The sequence below is a fragment of the Plecotus auritus genome, assembly GCF_963455305.1.
Source record: "Plecotus auritus genome assembly, chromosome: 8".
NCBI lineage: Eukaryota > Metazoa > Chordata > Mammalia > Chiroptera > Vespertilionidae > Plecotus > Plecotus auritus.
Window position 1 is genome coordinate 10,455,115 of NC_137782.1, and position 16,820 is coordinate 10,471,934.

At 53.3% G+C, this 16,820-nt stretch overlaps 1 protein-coding gene across 2 annotated transcripts in view; it reads right to left on the bottom strand.

Moving 5' to 3' along the window:
• Window positions 1-628: 628 nt before the first annotated feature.
• MAPK4 (mitogen-activated protein kinase 4) overlaps window positions 629-16,820 on the bottom strand; it is a 134,007-nt gene continuing 117,815 nt past the window's right edge. For both annotated transcript variants that reach the window (XM_080684662.1, XM_080684661.1), the window contains exons 3-6: window positions 11,257-11,401; window positions 9,326-9,487; window positions 4,871-5,072; window positions 629-3,146 (exon numbers count right to left, since the gene is read on the bottom strand). In XM_080684662.1, the coding sequence (XP_080540788.1) occupies window positions 2,459-3,146; window positions 4,871-5,072; window positions 9,326-9,487; window positions 11,257-11,401 (1,197 nt within the window). In that variant the 3' untranslated portion in view covers window positions 629-2,458. The remainder of the gene's footprint in view (window positions 3,147-4,870; window positions 5,073-9,325; window positions 9,488-11,256; window positions 11,402-16,820) is intronic.

Sequence of the window (16,820 nt, forward strand, 5' to 3'; positions counted from 1 at the left end):
CTGGGAGATAGTTACTCTCCACCGACACTTTGGAGAGAATCCCAGTTGGCTTAGCAGGATGCGCCTCTTGGCTCAGGTGCATTTCAACAGCAGAAAGTTCCTTTAATCAAAAGGTCTTTCAGGGAAATCAAAATAAACAGGAACCAATTATTAAAACCCTCTCTACTGTCTTCACTTATGCTTGTGGAGTAAGGAATGAAGCTTGGGCTAGTGCTTTGACACAGGTCTTACAAAAGGGTGAGCTTCAGATGGGTGGAATCTCGGGCCTCTGTAGGGTGTGGCTCAGGCTGGTATTTCTGGGTGGCTGGCTCCCCCAGATCTCATGATGTTGGCACCTTTTGTCACTGGAGGAAAGGATGAGTCTTGGTCAGAAGGTCTGGAATTGGCTCCTAGATTTGGTTTGAAATCTACACTATAAACACCAGGCCAGGCCCAGATGATTCTGGAATCACTCTCCTGACTACCAATCTGTGTAGGTTCTCATCTCTCCTCCAACTGCAATCCCTCCAAACACCAGCCTTCACGGGTGGCAGGGAGAAGCCAGCCAGGCTCGATGGATCACCCACAGCTAAAGACAAGATCAGATAACATACATGAATGAGATAATATGCAAATGAAGAAATGAATCCATGTTCCAATATAACTTTATTTGGCCCATCCTGATCAAGTTTAATAATGCTTAATAGATTTTTTTTAAAACTTGAATAGTAATAACAATTCCTCTGTAATAACAATTATATATGAACTTCTGGTCAAGGTCAGCAGCTTGTTCCTTTACCAAAAATGTAAAGCCGCCCTCTGAGGACAAATGGCACATGAGGAGCAGTGTACATTTCCTTATCTTTAAAATAAAAACCAAAAACAAATACTTCATATTTACATATTTTCCCATTTAAAAATCGGTCAGTGTGATTAATTCTGTTTTTAAATATAAGTTTCTAGTATGTTGCAGGTTTCAATGTACAAATCCTACTTAGCAGATTAGATTTAAGGTGCTGTTAAGGTGAGGGTGAACACAGCCAAGAACAAGACGGGGGGACCTTCCGCTTAGAGTGTGCAGACTTCCTGTGGGTGTCTTTGGGTGTGTTGGGGTGGGGGAGGGGTGGAGCTGGACACCAGTGATGGAAACGGCACGACGCTTCTGCAGAGGGTCTGCTGTGCCCACACACCATCACCCCAGGCTCCGTGTGCGAGGGCACCTCTGGGTTTGCAAGTTCCAAAACTCATCCTGGCCTGAACTAGGAGGTGGCTTGGAATCCCTTCCTCTGGGGTCTCCATGCCTCTGCCTGACCCCCGAGGGTCCTCACGGTTGGCACCCTCCTTTCACACATTGCTACCTCCCTGGACACCTTGTCCCCAGGCCACTTGCTCTCCAATGCACTTCTTCAGGGCCTGCTCTTTGCCGGGGCTCATGGATGATCAGAACCAAGGGCCGTATGAACGAAGCCTGATAAGGATGCATGAATCTGAAATCTTCCCTCCTCACATTTGCTCTATGGCGAGCCCCTCATTGGGTGTGGGGGTGGGGGGCCTTGGAGGGATTCATGGAATTGCTATCTTCACACTCACCCATGTGACAGCCCTTGGGAAGGAGGGCTGTGTCTGTGTCTGCGCACGCGTCAGGAAAGCACATGAGGAGTTCTGGAAGAGGTGCGTGCCCAGGCCTGGGAGGATGAGTTCTGTTACCCACAGACCCCGAACTGATCTGATCTAAACAAGGATTCCAGATCATTCAGGAGTGGGGCAAATACAGGGGCCTGGCAAAGGAGAAGTGATGAATTTGAGGCACCAGAATAATATGCTTGATTGGGGAAAAGAAACTGGCTCAGTTTCCAATGTTGGAATACAAGACACATAGCCCGGAAGAAAAGAACATGGTGATGGATGGACAGGGAAGGTACATCTTGCACTAACTTTTCTGACTGAAAAGCCAGCGGGACCCCAGCAGAGGAAGACATTGTGTAGTGGACAGACACTGGCCTGGGGCCGGGAGACTGGGACTGGAGGCTTGCCCGGACCCTGGCTGGACTCTGCTTCTCGGGTTCTCACTGTCTTTCCGTGTCTGTCAGTTGAGGCTCGTTGGGCCCGTGGGTGTCTACACCAGCCTGCCAGATTCCCAGGCCTCTCCCCACCCGGGCGCGGCCGGCGGGCTGCCTCCTAAGACTCGCTTCTTCCCTGCACGCCGCCGCCACTTATAAGACGCAAGGGCCTCCTCTTCGCTGGGAAAGTGATCAACCCCCAAACTAGGCTCCTGTTTAAACCCGCTCCCAGAGGTTAAAGGCTAGTTATTAAGGCAGTTTAAGAAATGGACATTCCTCTCGCTCCTCGGATCCTTCCTGTGTCCTGCTAACCCCCAGGGGGTGGAGGTGCCAGGGGGGCCGCCTCCTCCCGCCAGGCCCGCCTTCCCTGGGTGGCCTCCCGCGGGGGGTGCAGGGGCCTGGAGCGCCCCCCTCCGGCCTCACCACCGTTCTTTGGAGAAGGTTTCTGTCTGCACGAGATCCGCAGGGCACTCGGGGATGCACGTGCCGTTGAGGTCGCCCAGTTTATTGTCCGGCAGGTCTTCGGGCTTGGTGCAGAGTTTCAGGGCGCGGGAGATGAACACGTCCAGGTCGAACTGGGGGCTGGCGCCGCCGTCCACGGTGGCAGGGCGGCCGGGCGGGGAGGCAGACGGGCGGCGCTCGGGCCCCTCGCGGGGCGGGCTGGCTGGCTCCTGGCCGCCCTGCGTGCTCTGCACCCACTGCGCGATCTCCAGGAAGAGGCTGGCCGGCTCGTCCTCGCGGCGCGCCCCGGCGTCCACGGCCCCGGCATCCGCAGCCCCGGCGGCAGCGGGGGGCGCGCCGGCCGCCTGTTTCCAGTGCGACAGGTCCAGGATGAGCTTGGGCTCGGAGTAGTGGTGCGGCTTGCTGTCGCGCCACAGCAGCTTGTCCAGGTAGGACGGCGAGCCCACCTTGTAGTCGCAGGAGCGCTCCATGGACGAGTGCGACTGCTCCAGGAAGCGCTCGGAGCTGCTCTGTGAGTCCTTGCGCGGGTCCACCTGCACGTCCTCCGCCGGCGCCGAGCCCGCGCGCGGGTCCCGCTGCACCTCGCTCGCGTCCGGGCACCGGTCGGGCCGCCACTCCAGGTCGGATGACAGGCTCACGGGGTACCTGCAAGGGTGCAGACGGACCAGGGATTGGGTCCCCAGCCCATCCCTCCGGCTCCTGTCTCTAACCGCGCTGCAAGCGGGGAGGGTGATGGGACAAGGCAATGGCGAGGCTCCAGGGCTGGGGTGAGGGACTGTTGCCTTACCCCTGGTATTCTTGGTATTCATTCACTCCCCTACACACATTTCCTGAGCACCTACTCTGTAGCGGGCCCTGTTCTAGGCATTACCAGACACAGCAGCGAACAAAACAGCACAATCCCTGTCCTCCCGAGCTAACTTTCCAGAAAGTTCCTAAATGCTGTGGCGTGGAGGGGGCGGGGCTGCAGGGACCACAGTCAAGCGCAGGCCATGCACAGGGGTCAGCAGAAGAGAGTTTGCCTTAATCTCCATTTGCTGGCAACGCTTGATGCCAACCACCCACGTGGACAACCCAGGAACCTGTCCAAACTAGCAATGGGGCATGGCCTTCCCTTGCTGTCTCCTTCATCTGAGACCCATCAACTGTCACATGACTGAAAAGGAGGAATTGCTCCTCTGTCCCTCTGTAACTGCTGTCACACGCCCACCACAGCGGGGCTCCCACTTGGCGCCCTTGGAGTCCTCGATGCAAAGCTCTGGGCTTTAGTACGAGATTGAGCAGCTATCAGCTGTCGCTCCCAGGAATGCAGATGGCAATGCCCACACATTTAGCTGCGTGATCTAAGACCACCAGACCAGGAAGGGACCTAGGACAGTGGTCGGCAAACTCATTAGTCAACAGAGCCAAATATCAACAGTACAACGATTGACATTTCCTTTGAGAGCCAAATTTTTTAAACTTAAACTTCTTCTAACGCCACTTCTTCAAAATAGACTCGCCCAGGCCGTGGTATTTTGTGGAAGAGCCACACTCAAGGGGCCAAAGAGCCGCATGTGGCTCGCGAGCCGCAGTTTGCCGACCACGGACCTAGGAGATCATAGATGCCTTACCTACATGGAGACTGCTTAAAGTACCTGTTTTTGAAAGTATTTCCTTAAAAAGTAACTTCTATCCAACTCTGATTCGTTGGTAGAGACGTCAGGGCACACGGTGTTGAGAAGGATTCTGACCCCCAGCCCAGTTTAGCAGGAAGGAGTCCTGTGATTGCTTAGCAGTGTCTGACAGGGATGCAGATTGGGGAGAACCCCAGGTGGGCCAAATATCCGCTGTGTGACACGCTGCCAATCCCTACCCTCTCTGCACTGTAGCTTCCTCATGTGCCAATGGGCAATGCCAATAATGGTACCCCGCCTAATGGCACTCCGCAGAGGTGCAAAGGAGGTGAACCAGGGACGTGCTATGTGGCAGTAAATTCCACACTGTTCTCTTGCCTTGCGTGGCTGCGGTTTACGTTTCCAGGGCAAATTCCCAGCCCGCCAGAAGGCAGCTCCTACAGGGGGCCCTCATTCAGTGCTAGCGGAACACTGCACTGAGCCTGGTACATGCAGGGGGATGGGGGTGGGGGGGGGGAGGAAAGCTGGTGGTGCCAAAGGAAGGGCCCTGGGCCACATGTAAGACAGGCTGCTCCTGTACTGAGTGCCAGGGCATGGGAGAGGGAAGGCCGGCAGGAAAGTTGGGGAAAGCGCCCCAGGGCTATACAACGTGAGAGACAGAGGGAAAGGTCACACAGAATCAGAGGCAAATAGCAATGGGAGGACTGGAACGGGGGCTCTAGACTCCAGGGCTGGACATGCCTGGAACCACACCTGTCCCAGGTGGAGAGCTGGCTCTGGCTGGCAGCCATCAGCAGGATGTCGTCAATCTCATCCTCAATGCGGAAGGGGTGCTGGGAGGTGGGCTCGTCCTCGGGGCATGAGTACGGGCTCATGTAGGGGTGCTGCAGCCCCATCTCGGCTGTGAGGCGATCCATGGGGTTAAAGGTCAGGATCTTCTCCAGAAAGTCGATGGCTGTGGAGCAGAACCGGACAGGAAGGTCATTGGTTGCCGCTGCCACCCTGAGAAGGAGACCCCGCAGCGTGGTGACGGTCCTGTGTACTATCCGTTTGTAAAAAGGGTTTTAGCCGTTTTCTTTCTCATGGTCCTCTACCACAATCCAGCGACAAATTCGGAGCTGATGCTGCTTTTTGACCCACAAATCTAAGTAAGGGAGGCCCGGAGGGGGAAAGGGGCATGCTCAAGGTCATGGCTGGTGACAGGAGGTCCAGGGCTAGAACTCTGCCTTAGGCTGATTTCTCCAGAGACAAGGATTGAGGTGTAAGTCCTTACCTGGTGGTGATCCCCGAAGTGCACTGGGAGGGGCCGGGGAGGGGGGAAGAAGCCAGTAGAGGATGTATCTATGAGCAGGTTCCCCTGTGGGCACCTGGGGCTCATTTCCACTGGGGTCCCCCAGGAGACAGCGTGGGACCTGCAAGGGGCTTCACTCAGGGACGCTGGGGTATCTCTCCACCTGCTCCCAGTGTTGGGCTGAGTGCTGCTGGGGCGGCTGGGGAGCCTGCTTCCCAGCAGTAAACAGCCCCTGAGAGGACGGTGACGGAGGTGAGGCAGGTGGGACAGGGCCTGACAGGCCAGAGCTCCTAGTTGATGTCCAGCGCGCCTCCCATAGGTTGCCCTGGGAGGTCTAACAAATAGAAGCAGGCTACATCTTGCTCTCTGAAATCAATAAAAATATACCTGTATTTTTAGAAGTGCTAACATGCACACAGGGGGCATTGCATAGGCCCCAGAAAGGATGCTTGTGTGTAGAGTGAGGCTGCACCAGACCCAGGGCGTGGCCTCCGTGGACCTCCGCTGGGCACGTGCACGTGGGGCCCCTCGGGTTTCTGGCTGTTCTGCTCTGCACGTGTCAGCGAATAGCAGTGAAAGCGCGATGGGAATTGATTTGGGGGGTTGAACATAAATATCAGCGGGCAGGCAAATTGGCAAATACGGTCGGAACCCGTGAATAATGCGGATTGCCTGTACTCTGCTCCAGAAGGACTGTGAGGAGGCACTCGGTCCATGTCTGTGGAATTGAATTGAAACTCGAAGACGGGGGAGAAAATGAATGTGGGGCTGACAAGGCAAGGGTGAGAAGCTGGCTCTGTGTAAGAGTGATGAGAGGCGGCATGGCCAGCGAGGAAGGTGCGGTCAGATGGGGCAGGGCTGTGAACATCAGGATATTTCCCCACCAGGCTGAAGACCCGGCCGTGCCAGGCAGAAACCCTTTAGTGGCTGGACCAAGGGGAGGTCCTGGCATCTGGAACCTGGGATGGGGAGGGACACACGGAAGCCTTGAGCAGTCAGTAGTCATTTGCCACCCGGCATGACAGTATGTTAGGGTCTCAGGGTGTTCTGGGTGCGCACTGCTGGCCATTGGCGCGGGCACAGGCACTGATGCTTTTTCCTAAGTAGGTAGGGTCCCCATTGCCCCGTGAGCTCGGTGCTGCATTATCTGGGCAAAGTGGAGCCTGGGGGGGGGGGGGGTTACTTCTCAGGGCTGGAGGCCCCGCTGGAATCCTGACCTGGCTAATTATGTGACAGCCCAGGTGCAGAGGGAGGAGGCAGCTGAGCTCAAGGCCCAGGCCGCTGTCCCCATCCGAGGGGCTCCCGTGGGGGCTCAGCTGCACCGCTACCCTGCCCCTCCCGCAGCCCTGGAGCTCCTGGCAGGGAAATTCATCAATGATTCAGGGAAGGGATGGGTCTCTGGCCTCCCAGGGGAACTCAGTCCTGCTCTGTAACCTTAGACAGAGACCAGCGAAGCAGCAGCAACTCTGATTACCCCCAATGCTCTCGGGCTCAGGGGCTGCTTCTGGGCCAGGGCTGCGGACCTGAAAGAGGATTGGCCTCACGGTGCCCAGGACTGGGAAGGGTCGGGCACTGCCACTGGGCTCCAGGCTGGGCAAGCCTTCCCCTCTTTGGGCCTCTGACCCTCCCTCACCCCCACCCTATGACACTGGACCTTGTGACACGGAAATGGAGAGTTAAAGCTTTAAGGCATCATCACCATTGTCGTCATTATTAAGAAAGACCCAGCGAACCCTGAAGTCAGGCAGTGCCTACCTGAAGGCCACTCCACTGACTAGCAAGCATCTCCTCTTTCCTCTCCATGTCCTCTAACAGGTGCCCAGACACTCGTGGGAAACCCTAATATTAATAACCCTTTCTTTGTCCAACCCACATCTGTCCCTTTACCCTCCACCCCTGAGCCTAGCTCTGCCCTCTGTGGTCCCCGCCCCCCGCCCTCAGCTGTTCTCTCTTCCCCACACCTGCCCCTCTCACACTTCAAGGTGGCAGTCGTGCCCCATGTAAGCCCCCCTCTACCTGCCTCACACTGGCCCGCCTCCCAGTTGTCCCTGCGGTTAGATGTGGCTGTGATGGAGGCCATGGAATGGGGGTCGAAGTGATGTGTGTGCCCCATCTCCAGGCCTGACCCATGAAAACCTCCTACAAAGTCTCTGCAGAACAAGACAGAAGGACCTTGGGCCCCTGGACAGCTGTGGAGCAGGCCCACCATGTTGGCCTTGGACTGCCTGGTTTTGGATTATTGTATAAGAGAGAAATTAACTTTTTTTGTGTTACTCCTCACCCGTGGATATTTTTTCCATTGATTTTTTAGAGAGAGAGTGGAAGGGAGGGACAAGAGCGTGAGAAACATCAACTTGAGAGAGACACATGGAGTGGTTGCCTCCTGTACCTGCCCTGACCGGGGCTGAGAGATGAACCTGCAACCCAGGTACCTGCCCTTGACTGGGAATCAATCCCATGACCCTTCATGCCGGGAACCAATTCCAGCATGTAATAATTACAAGAGTTTCATCAAAAGGTTGGTGAAGCTTGGGGGCTCAACAAGGGCTGAGCCACATATGTAGTTTACCTGTTGGAACGGCTAAACGGCACTCCCCCCAAACCTGAATAGGATAATAGTCTGCTGCCAGACAGCTCAGGACATTTTATTGCCTCCTGTTGGCCAAACACCTGAACAGCTGTAGGCTATTCCCCAAACTGACAATGCTTCTGTACCCTACCCTTTGATACCTTACTCTTTGAAGTGTATATCTCCACCTTGCCTTAGGACAAATTGTGTTAATAAAAGCACAGGTCCTTAGACAAGGAGTAGTCTTCAGTTCCTTTAGCTGAAGATCCTCTGACCCCCAATGCCTTTCAAAATTATCTTTCGTCTCCAGACTCCTTCTTGAATCTACGCATCAGCCCCTTTCTCCAGAATGCTGAACGCTTCGTAACGCTGGGACAAGAAGCCCAGCACCTTCAGTCCAGGACAGATGTTCTGACCACTTAGCAACACTGGCCAGGGTGAGAAATAAACTTAATTTCTTTTTTCTTAAGTAATAATTAAATCTTATTTGAGCCTTGAGAATTTTGGTCTCTCTCACAATCGGCTGTAGAAGCTTCCTATGGAAGCCTCTGACAGGTATGAGGCCCAATGATAATGTAACATCTAAGACAGGGGTCCTCAAACTTGTTAAACAGGGGGCCAGTTCACTGTCCCTCAGACCGTTGGCGGGCCGGACTATAGTTTAAAAAAAAACTATGAACAAATTCCTATGCGCACTGCGGGCCCGGGACGAGTCAGCTGCTAAGCAGGACAGGCAGCGGCACCCGGCGGGCCGGATAAATGTCCTCGGCGGGCCGCATGTGGCCCGCGGGCCGTAGTTTGAGGACCCCTGATCTAAGATGACAGAGCAACCCTCCTATGCCCAGGGCCTTACAGATCCTATTTACTTACCCGTCATAACGACTGTATGTGATATGTATTATTATGCCCATTTTATAGTCAAGGAAACTGAGAGGCAGAGAAGTTAAGAAACTTGTCCAAGACCAAACAGCTAGGCACTCACTGGTAGAACTAGGAATTGAGCCTGGCTTTGGCTCTGAAGCTGATAAAGCCCATGTTCTCTGCACCACACCAAACCTCCCGAGGAGGAAAAAGTAAAGGGGGTGAAGGAGGAAGCAAGTGAGAAAGATAAGAAAGAAAAGGAGGCAAATCAGGGGTGGAATATGGAGGACCCCAAATGACTGCCTTGAGGTTGCCTGCTGGCCACATTCCATCTGGAAGTAGCCCCAGCAAATGCTGGCTGCCAGGGGGGCTCACTTCTATGCTAAGGACTATGCTTGGTCCTTCTGGAAGGACGCTACCTGGCCCCACCCCCAAGGGGACGCAGAGCGCAGCCTGCAGATGTGGGCCTGGCTGTGGGCGCAGGTACCTTCACTGTTCACTTCGGGGAGCAGCTTGCGCAGGGGCCTCTTCACCTCCCAGGTGCTGCTGACGAAGGAAGGCATCACCTTGAGCAGCTCGTCCTTGTCCTCCTCCCGGATCACAGGGATGGTCTCCAGGATGAGCTGCATCTGCTCCAGCTCGTGAGCCCCTGGGGAGGCAAATGCCAGGTGGGTGAGTGTGCTGCCCAAGTGACTGGGTGTGTGGGAGCCCCACAGCAGTTCCAGGAGACCTGGGAGGGGCCACACAGGGCAGTGGGTCAGCCCTGGCTGGGAGCCAGGGGCCCTGGCTCTGGTCTTCCTCCGGACGCTAACTTGCTATGTGACTATGAGCAGATGGCTTGCTGTCTCTGGGTCTGGCTTTGTCAAATGCCTCTGCCTCTGGGATGAACAGTCTGATAAAGACTGGCAGCCAGCACCAAAGTGACGGGAACAGCCTGGCCCGAGGCTTTCCAAGGGCCCCTTCCCAGAGGCCTCTCTGCATGTTCTTTACCAGGCTGGGGAAGCAGGTGATTTCAAGGCCGGGAATGAGCCTGACCCCTCGGTTTCCAATGAGGAGGATTCCAATGAGGAGGATTCCAATGAGGAGAGGAAAATATCAGGAATAACAAATTGGGTTTGGAATGTGTCCTGAGCACTCTGCTTCTGTGCTGCTTTGGGCTGAGGGAGGAAGACAGGCTATGCCCAGTGCGTGGATCAGGATGGAGGTAGGCATTCATTCATTCGACAAGTAATTATTTATTGAGCACCTTCTCCCTGCCAGGCATCATGCTGGATGCTGGGAACGAATACCTCTCTCATCTGTAAAGGCGTCAGTCTTTATGCGTCTCAGAAACTCAACGCACCTTCTACCCCCAGACAACTCTGAGCCTTTGTCCGAGCTCTGGCACTGCTGGGATGGGACAAGTGTGTCTCCTTGCTATCCCGCTCTGACCTCCAGGCCATTCTTACCTTCATTCCTCCCATTTTCCGTCTTTGCGTGAGTAGCCTTTCCACTGCCCCTACCCGAGTGAATCCTCACCAAGCCTCGCTTTCCTCAAGGAGCCCCCTGACTCACCCAGCTCTCAGAGGGCCTCTCCGTACCCCCAGTTCCCATGGATCCTAGTCTTCCAGCAGCTGGTGGCTCAGGATGGGCTCTTCGCGTGTCCCCACACGCCCCATGTGGCACTAAATACATGCGAATGCTGTGAAGGCCAGCCCAGTAAGGGACTCCAGCGTCAGGGTCTGCTCTCAAGGAGTCCCCTTGGCCTCTCCCTCAGTGGGCTCATGGAGGGTCAGTTCAGAGACTCTGGGAGCTCCTTGTGGGGACCCCTCTCCAAATGAGCACTCCAGACCGATGGCTCGGAGTGGCAGGGAGAGAGAAGGAAGGGGCTGGAAACGTAGGGTGGGTGTTTCCAACAGTCAACCTCAAGGTATTGGAATACAAGTGGTTACTTGATTGTGAAAGTTCTGTCCTAAAAGATTACTTTTAGTCTCTCTAGCGCAGTGGTTGGCAAACTGCAGCTCGCGAGCCACATGGGGCTCGCGAGCCGCGGTTTGCCGCTCTGTTGACTAATGAGTTTGCCGACCACTGACCTAGACTCTCGATTCCAATAATTACAGGCTGTTGTTGTTCCTTGTGATTAAGCCCCTATCCCAGTGGTTGGCAAACTCATTAGTCAACAGAGCAGCAAACCGCGGCTCGCGAGCCATATGCGGCTCTTTGGCCCCTTGAGTGTGGCTCTTCCACAAAATACCACGGCCTGGGTGAGTCTATTTGAAGAAGTGGCATTTGAAGAAGTTTAAGTTTAAAAAATTTGGCTCTCAAAAGAAATTTCAATCGTTGTACTGTTGATATTTGGCTCTGTTGACTAATGAGTTTGCCGACCACTGGGCTAGAACGACACCAGAGGAAAAAGAAGGTGAGTGGTTAGCAGCTTACCTGCAAAGAGCATTCTCCCTGTGAGCATCTCGGCCAGGATGCAGCCGGCCGCCCACATGTCGATGGCTTTGGTGTAGTTGTTAGGGGAGAGGAGCAGGCGTGGTGAGCGGTACCACTTCGTTACCAAGCCTTCTGACAGATAACCCTGGAAGACAAAATCCCATTCCATCCATCCGTCATGCAGATTCCCTCCCTCCCACGCCTCTTCTCATTTCTCTTCACCTGGAAACAGGACCCCTTTCAGAATTCCTTCACCCTTGATCCTTTCCTGTTGATCTGGAAGGAGCATTACTGAACAGAAGTCTGACTGTAGGGGTTCAGGCTACTTTGTAGTGTTCAAAGGCTTTGGTGGGGGGATCTCAGGAGGCCCTGAGGTTCTCCTGTGTAGAAAGGGATTCAGGATATCAATATTTTAGAAGAAATGATATCCTGCCCCAGCTTGATACAAGTATGCAAATCTGGCCTCGTCTAGTAAGAAGATGGATAAGTAAGAGCCATACTCCAGTTCGTTATCGCCATCAACAGAATAATGATGAGACACTGGAATTTCATTTATCCAGTGGCTGAATCTCAGACACAGCCATACATTTGGAATCAAGCCAGTTGCTTTGGCATTAATGGTTAGAATTAATGCAGCTACAACGCCAGAGCCAAGCCCCTGATGAGAATGGATAAGGCTAGCTTCATAATGGATGCAGGCCAAGGGCATATGACAGCAGACCTAATGGCAAAGTGGACACAGCTTTTGCTCTGAGGATTCTGGGAGTTCTACACAGTGTCTTTGGGGGGATAGATGTTCTAGCTGATTTCAGCCATTGCTCAGTGATTTCTGATCTGGGCTGGAATCCCTTCCCACAAGATACAGTGATGGCCTAGGTTCGTGGTCGGCAAACTGCGGCTCGCGAGCCACATGCGGCTCGCGAGCCGCGGTTTGCTGCTCTGTTGACTAATGAGTTTGCCGACCACTGACCTAGACTCTCGATTCCAATAATTACAGGCTGTTGTTGTTCCTTGTGATTAAGCCCCTATCCCAGTGGTCGGCAAACTCATTAGTCAACAGAGCGGCAAACCACGGCTCGCGAGCCCCATGTGGCTCACGAGCCGCAGTTTGCCGACCACTGGCCTAGGTGTTTTAGCACCGAAAAGAAAACATAGCCAGGCAATTTGGAAGTTATTCTTTATATAATCCAGAAAGCTGGCCCCACAGTGAAATCCGGGAAATGTCTATTTGGATCAACTCAACAATCTCTCTGCACCAGTGAGAAAATAGACCCATTTGGGATTCAAGGTGAGACAATTCCGATCGAGGGGCTCCGTGCGGCTCTAGGGATGGCCTTGGTTGTTGCTGTCCTCCCCCGTTTGGCATTTGAATTTGCCTTTTTACCGATGGAGAAAGTATATCACAGACCCACGTTAAAACGTATGAAAAGTTCAGAAGCCCAAGTACCCGGAGCTTTTGATCAGTTAATCTGAAATCTTTTCATTTGTTGAGCAAAGATTTATTGTTTAAAGCCTCGGAAAGCCCTGCATTAGGACAGCAGTTTTCTCTCCTCTGTGGCACTTTTTTTCAGGGGAGGGCCTCAAGCTGGTGGAACAAGGAGGAAAAGAGACTCCCCCGCCCCCCAACGGGAAATGACTGCAGCAAAGCTATTCTCCGGCCTCAAAGCTCTCACCAGCATGAACGCCTTACAGTTTTTGAATGTGTCCCTCTTTCTCTCTCCTTTGGGCATCTACACGTGTGCATCCCACGGACGGAGGTCCTCACCCCTGCTGCCTACCTGGCTGATGCACGGATGAGACTGGATGCCCCTCCGGGAGCTCCATGGGCCCTGTTTGCTACTGTTTCTTTACTTCTATGCAGTTGCCCACTCTCCAGTCCCCTAGATTCTACGCCCCTCACAGGAAGCAGCTGGTATAGGTTCAAGTCATGTCCAAATTGCCTCTTAGGAAGTGTTCAATAAACACTGTTGAATGAGCGAATGAATGAATAAATCAATGAATAAACAAGGAATGTCTCCTGTGGTCTAAACCCCTTTTAAAATGAGGCATTTTGCAGGGACCGCTGACCCTCTTCTTGGGCATACTTGACTTTCCAGAGAGTTCCAGTTGCCACTTTCAAAGGTGGGTGGGAAATTCACAGCAGTTGACAGCCATTGATACCTTGCCTTGTTCCAAAAAGGATTGGCAAATGGAAGTCATTTTTAAAAAGTCAGGTGTGTGGCGGTATAATTTACATACAATAAAATTTGCCCTTTTTAGGGTACAGTTCCATGAGCCTTGACAAAAGCATAGAATTACATAACCACCATCACAATCAAGATAATACACCAATTCTGTCATCTCCAACAATTCCCCATCCCCTTCTTGTCACTCCAGTTTTGCCCCGTTCAGAATGTCATGTAAATGGAATCACAGCAGGAAGCTTTTTGAATCTAATTGCTTCTCTCAGCACAATGCATTTAGCCCAGGGGTGGGCAAACTTTTTGACTCGAGGGCCACAATGGGTTCTTAAACTGGACCGGAGGGCCAAAACAAAAGCATGGATGGAGTGTTTGTGTGAACTAATATAAATTCAAAGTAAAGGAGCGGAGGGGAGAGCAAGAGAACCAGATAGAACAGCTGGATCTGTCCCACGGGCCGTAGTTTGCCCAAGGCTGATTTAGACTCACCCATGTTGTGTGTACAGTGGTGTGTTAGGGGCTGAAGTTTGATCCTAAAAATCACAAAGGCAAGCCAAGTGGCCTGCGGAAGGAAGGTCACTTCTGGGTGGGCGGGCTGTAAATAAAGTCTGTCTGATTTTATTTTCCAGTCGGAGTTAGAGGCTGAGACTGTCAGAGGAAGACTAAAGCTGAGATCACCCAGAGGGGAGGGGACTTAAGGAAAGTTTTCCTTGATAGGTAAATAAACAGTCTTTTAAGGAGTGGAATTCCCTATAATTAACATAATTAACACCTGCGGATCTTCAGCTTTGGGGCTGAGGAGAACTGGGAACATGGGGGGCGGGGGTGGAAGATGGGGGGGAGGGGAAATCCTTTGGAAACACCTGCTCTGAAAGTGAAAGAAAGATGTTCTTTGGGGCAAGGCTGCCCCTAGGTCAGAATCATGGGCCGGACCTTGACAGTGGTTGAGAAAGTTAACTCCTGGCTCTTTCTTGCCTTTGAATGAAAACCAAGGACCTGCTGGATATCTGTTAACTACTACAGCTACTTCCCTATGGTCGCTTGTCCCTCAAGCCCCTTGTGAAAACAAAGGGGGTTACTGATGTGTTTCACAAGCCAGGGGACAGAGGGGAATCTGGGAAGGTGCAGTGCCTTCTGCCTGGCTCTGAAGCAAGAGGACCCTGGGGAGCGGGGGAGGGGAGCCAAAGAGTGGCTCTCTTCCTGGGTGGGGAGTCTGAGCAGAAAGGCGCTGGGGTCCACAACACGCTCCTGGTGACCTAAATTCAAGAGAGGAGTTTCAGTTGAGTAGATAGGGTGAAAGTCAGAATTTTCTAGAATTAAAAAAAATCTTTAAAGAATACCCAGGAATAGAGACTCCATTTTTAAAAAATACATATTTTTATTGATTTCAGAGAGGAAGGGCTAGGGAGAGAGAAATAGAAACATCAATGATGAGAAAGAATCATTGATTGGCTGCCTCCTGCACGACCCCATTGGGATCAAGACTGCAAACCATGGAGGAGGCACAGAGGATAAGCAACCTCTCCCAGTCAGGCGTGTGCCCTGACTGGGAATCAAACCGTGATCTCCTGGTTCAGAGGTCGACGCTCAGCCACTGACACCATGCTGGCTGAGTGAGACTCAATTTTATCAGCAGGGCTCATAAATCAGTAAGTATATTGGCTCCCAGAAATCCCTAGATGGCTTTCCTGCTGAGCCTGTGGGAGGATAGTTTCAGTTCCATTTGGACGTGGAGGGCCCTGTCTTCAGTGATCAGACCTGGTCTGCAGGGGGCTCTCCCAGGGCAGGCTGGGGGGACAGCAGGCCCATGCAGGACACGCTGTCCTGTGAGCTCTAAGACATCACTCTCTGAGAAGACATGAAGCCAACACTGCAATTCTCCATGGCCCCTCTCAGCAGACTAGAGGGAAACTGGAATTGCCCTGTCCCTTCCTTCCGCCCCCTGGTCCCTTGGTGCTCCTGGGACCAGCTGGTGCTCTGAGGCGAAGCTGGTGCTCCTGGGGAGAAGCTGGCTCTTCAGGAGGCACCGCTGGGAGGCGGTCAGACACGGCTTCCTGTCTAGACCCTGTCAGGAGCCTTCGGGGTTTCTTCTGCTATGGCTCCAGCCAGCCCCGTTAGCTGTTCTCTTAGGGTCCTGTACAGCCAATGGGAGGCTTTGACTTTGGAAGCTTCAAAGATGTTTGAAATAATAATCTAGCAGCAGCTGCCCTGAGTGAGGGTAATTAGGGAACCACAACAGATTCAGAGGGAAGGTGTCAGTGAAGCTCTGAGCATTCCTTTTACAGAAGAAGCGGGGGACTCCGTCCCAGATGCCTGCAGGAAATTCAGGCCAGCCTCGCTCAAACTCACCCCGGAAGGTGGGCACCCCTCTGCTCCCCCAACCAGTCAGCCCTGGTGAGTCCAGTTCTGTGGGGCTTGCCCTCTCAATGCCTCCACCGCCTGGAGCCTGACCTCATGGGTCTGGGATTGCAAGCCTCCTACGTCACCCATTAATGATAATGTACCTCCTGGCCACTCACAGCCATGGGGAGAATTTAAATGGGGACAGGAGCTTAGAGTCAGGGGTCCCCAAAGACCCCCTGCATCAGAATCAGGGAAATTGCTTGTGAGATGTACATCTTTTTCTTTCTTTTTGTTAATCCTCAACCAAGGATATTTTCCCATTGATTTTTATAAAGCGTGGAAGGGCGCACGAGAGAGAGAGAGAGAGAGAGAGAGAGAGAGAGAGAGAGGAGAAACATCAATGTGAAAGAGACATATCAATTGATTGCCTCACACATAAAACCTGACCAGGGCTGGGGATCGAGCCTGCAACCGGGTGCTCTTGACCGGAATAGAAACTAGTACCCCTCAGTCTGTGGGCTGACCATCTACTGAGCCAAATTGGCTCAGGCACTGATGTACATCTTCAATGAGCCCCCTCCCAGTTTGAGAACCCCAGGAAGAACAGAGGGAGCATGAAAGTTGCAGAAGGAGGAAGGAGGGATGTTGGGCAGGATGGGCGTTTCCATGAAGGCTGTGGTAGGGCCCCTGCCCAGTCTTACCAGTGGGAGGGGCGTTCATGCAGCCAGGCAGCTGCAGGCTCTGCACTCCCAGCCTGGAGAGGCTTGCCAGCGGGGCTGCTAGCAAAGATGCTGCTCTCTGGAAAGCAGGGGATTAAGGGGCTCAGGGATGCCTCTGGCACCACGCTTCCTTGGAAGGGGATAGGAATGCATATATGCACCCCAGTCTGATCTAGAGAAACTGGGTCAAGTGAAAAAGCAATCGGGCTGTGGAGAAGTCATCCTTGCAGCCTCAGGGGTGAGTGGGACTGTCGCATGGGTGCCTGGTGCATGTGCCGTGGCAGCCAAAGGCATGTCACACCAAGAGGTGAGGACTGGACAC